Genomic DNA, 2404 nt, shown 5'->3' with positions numbered 1-2404 from the left:
GGAAAGAATAGCAACGCAATTCAGGCAATGTTTCAGTGCCACAAAAGATTGCACTAGGGGTACAGGATCAGCACAGCTCAGCTCAGAGCTTTTATGCACCATAAAACTCAAGACAACATATCTATTTAAAATGACAAATAGTGATTGAGCTGTGATGGGCCCCTAAGAGTGGAATACATGCAACTCTGACAATGGAATGCAGGTGGTTTGGGGGGCTGTAAGTTGTATATCCCTGATATAGTTAAATAACAGATGGGGACCTATTGATATGAGTAACATTCCTAACACTACTAACCTTGACAGTAATTGCCGAGCCTGTCCATATGTTTGCTGTAGCCATGGCATACAGTGCTATGGATGATAGCCCAAATGATTAGATCTGACAGGAATAACCCCCCTCCCCCCCAAAAAGTGCAATAGCCCACAATGGGCATTATATTGAAAACCCCCAGACTGCCACTGCCCAAGAAAACTTCCAACTTGTGCATGTATGGCTGGCTTTAATTTCTAAGCCCATGCATGAGGTTTATGGACCTTAGGATTCTGAGACTTGTAGTTTAACACGAGCTAGAGAGCAGTATCCTTATCATACATTAGAAGAGAAATCTGTAAGAAAATACACTCAGGAGCAAGAATACAGCCACAGTACATTTGTAATGAACCTTTTTATTATGTACAAACTGAGAGGTTAGGCTTTGCTGCATCTTTTCTGCGAGTCCCAAATCTCAATCTGTCTCTGCTATTTGTGTCTGGATGAGTGGCGTTTACACAAATGCATTCTTTAGCCCAGCCTAGCTATATATGGGCTTTTCTACTTGTACTTTGTCAAGCTGCTCTCCTATTCAGTTTTTTTAAGGGAGATGTCTGAAGTCTAAAATAGACTCTTGGTGGCAAAGGTCAGGTACCCTGTGTGACCAACGGTTTCCCTGGGTGGGACGCCACTTTTAAAGAGTGCACTTCCATGCTGGACAGCAGAGATCTGCTTGGTCCTGTCAGTTCCATCCAAGCTGCTTTTCTCCTCAGCTGCTCTGCCAAGATCAGCGACCTGCAGATTAATAGTCCGTACATCGTAAACTCTGAGGAGGATTTCTAGGGTGTTGATCTCTGTAAATCCATGTTCTTCTAGGGCCAGACATGTTCTCTGAACTTGCTCAATGCACGGTGAAAAAGAGCAGATTCTTCCACCTGTAAAGCAGAGCAAACATTGCTGAATTCTCCAGCCTCTTAAATCCATTTCATTGTGAAAAAGTAGCAAGTAATTGCCTTTAATAGACTGTAGCGCAGTGCCCAGGATCAATGTGCTGATTACTTATTCCCAAGGCTCGTACTGTGCAGCACTTGGCACAATGTGTGTCCTGGACACTGGCTATTAATTATGTTTGATTACTTCCCGCAATCAGAAAAACAATTAGCCAACATTCACACAGATTCTCATTCCTAGAGAATAACCATGTCCCAGTTCTGCTACCCCAACGTTTCCTGCATTAGGTATAAAATGCCTACTTCCTAAGAAACTTGTTCACATTCTATTTCTAAGCATGGCATAACATGACTACATTTCTATTAAAGGTCTCAGTCAAGTTTTAATATGTTTTACATAAAAGCAATCTCTTCAAAATGTTTTTGTTGTTGTTTTCTCTTTGGTCTCTTACCCCAGCCTGGAATTTTAAATACTGTTTGATTGCTACAGGTAGTGACCCAGGCAACTAAAGATCAGATTGACTGTAAGGATATATTGTTATTATTTTTTATTACTTATTCTGATCATCCCCCTCCTATTCATAGCTTATTATGACATTCAAATCACTGCCTGCTGGTCAATGTTCCCTACCAATTCTGAGACCAGCGCACACAAATTGTGGTGCGCAGAAAGTATTTTGTGTGAAAAGACATAATTTTGTATTGTGCACACCAGTTTTTTTTAAGTGCGCACAAAAGACATTTTTTTGCACACACAGCCAAGAAGATATTAGAGGAAACATTACTGGCAGCTACAGAAAGGAACCACGTGTATGTGTACATACTGAGAAGAGCTGTAGCACATAAACTAAAAGCATTAAAACAAAGGTGTGGAAGAGGACCCTACATCAGGGATCTTAAACCACTATGGATGCTTGAAACTGGAGTTTACAGCTAGTAACAGCTAGAAGACGCATCATTTATAAACACTGGCCAAATTTGCACCTGGGCAGTAACCGATGGCAACCAATCAGATGATTGCTTTCAATGTTCAACCAAAAAAAGTAATGACTGATTGGTAGCTATGTGTTATTGCCCAGTGTGTATAAATGAGGCCCACACCCACATGGCAGCCTTAGAGAGCTCATCTTTGGTAAAAAAAAAAATGTTCCTGCTCATAAAATGTTACCACCAAACAGTAGAGACAGACACACAGACCTTGCCT

At 41.1% G+C, this 2404-nt stretch overlaps 1 protein-coding gene across 1 annotated transcript in view; it reads right to left on the bottom strand.

The window, feature by feature from the left end:
* Window positions 1-646: 646 nt before the first annotated feature.
* The window catches only part of trmt61a (tRNA methyltransferase 61A), a 23708-nt gene continuing 21950 nt past the window's right edge, over window positions 647-2404 (bottom strand). Inside the window, exon 4 of the mRNA NM_001005009.1 lies at window positions 647-1185. Coding sequence (NP_001005009.1) covers window positions 872-1185 — 314 coding nt within the window. The 3' untranslated portion in view covers window positions 647-871. The remainder of the gene's footprint in view (window positions 1186-2404) is intronic.

This window comes from Xenopus tropicalis, chromosome 8, assembly GCF_000004195.4.
Source record: "Xenopus tropicalis strain Nigerian chromosome 8, UCB_Xtro_10.0, whole genome shotgun sequence".
NCBI classification, from domain to species: domain Eukaryota; kingdom Metazoa; phylum Chordata; class Amphibia; order Anura; family Pipidae; genus Xenopus; species Xenopus tropicalis.
This window is presented reverse-complemented; position numbering and strand designations above follow the sequence as displayed.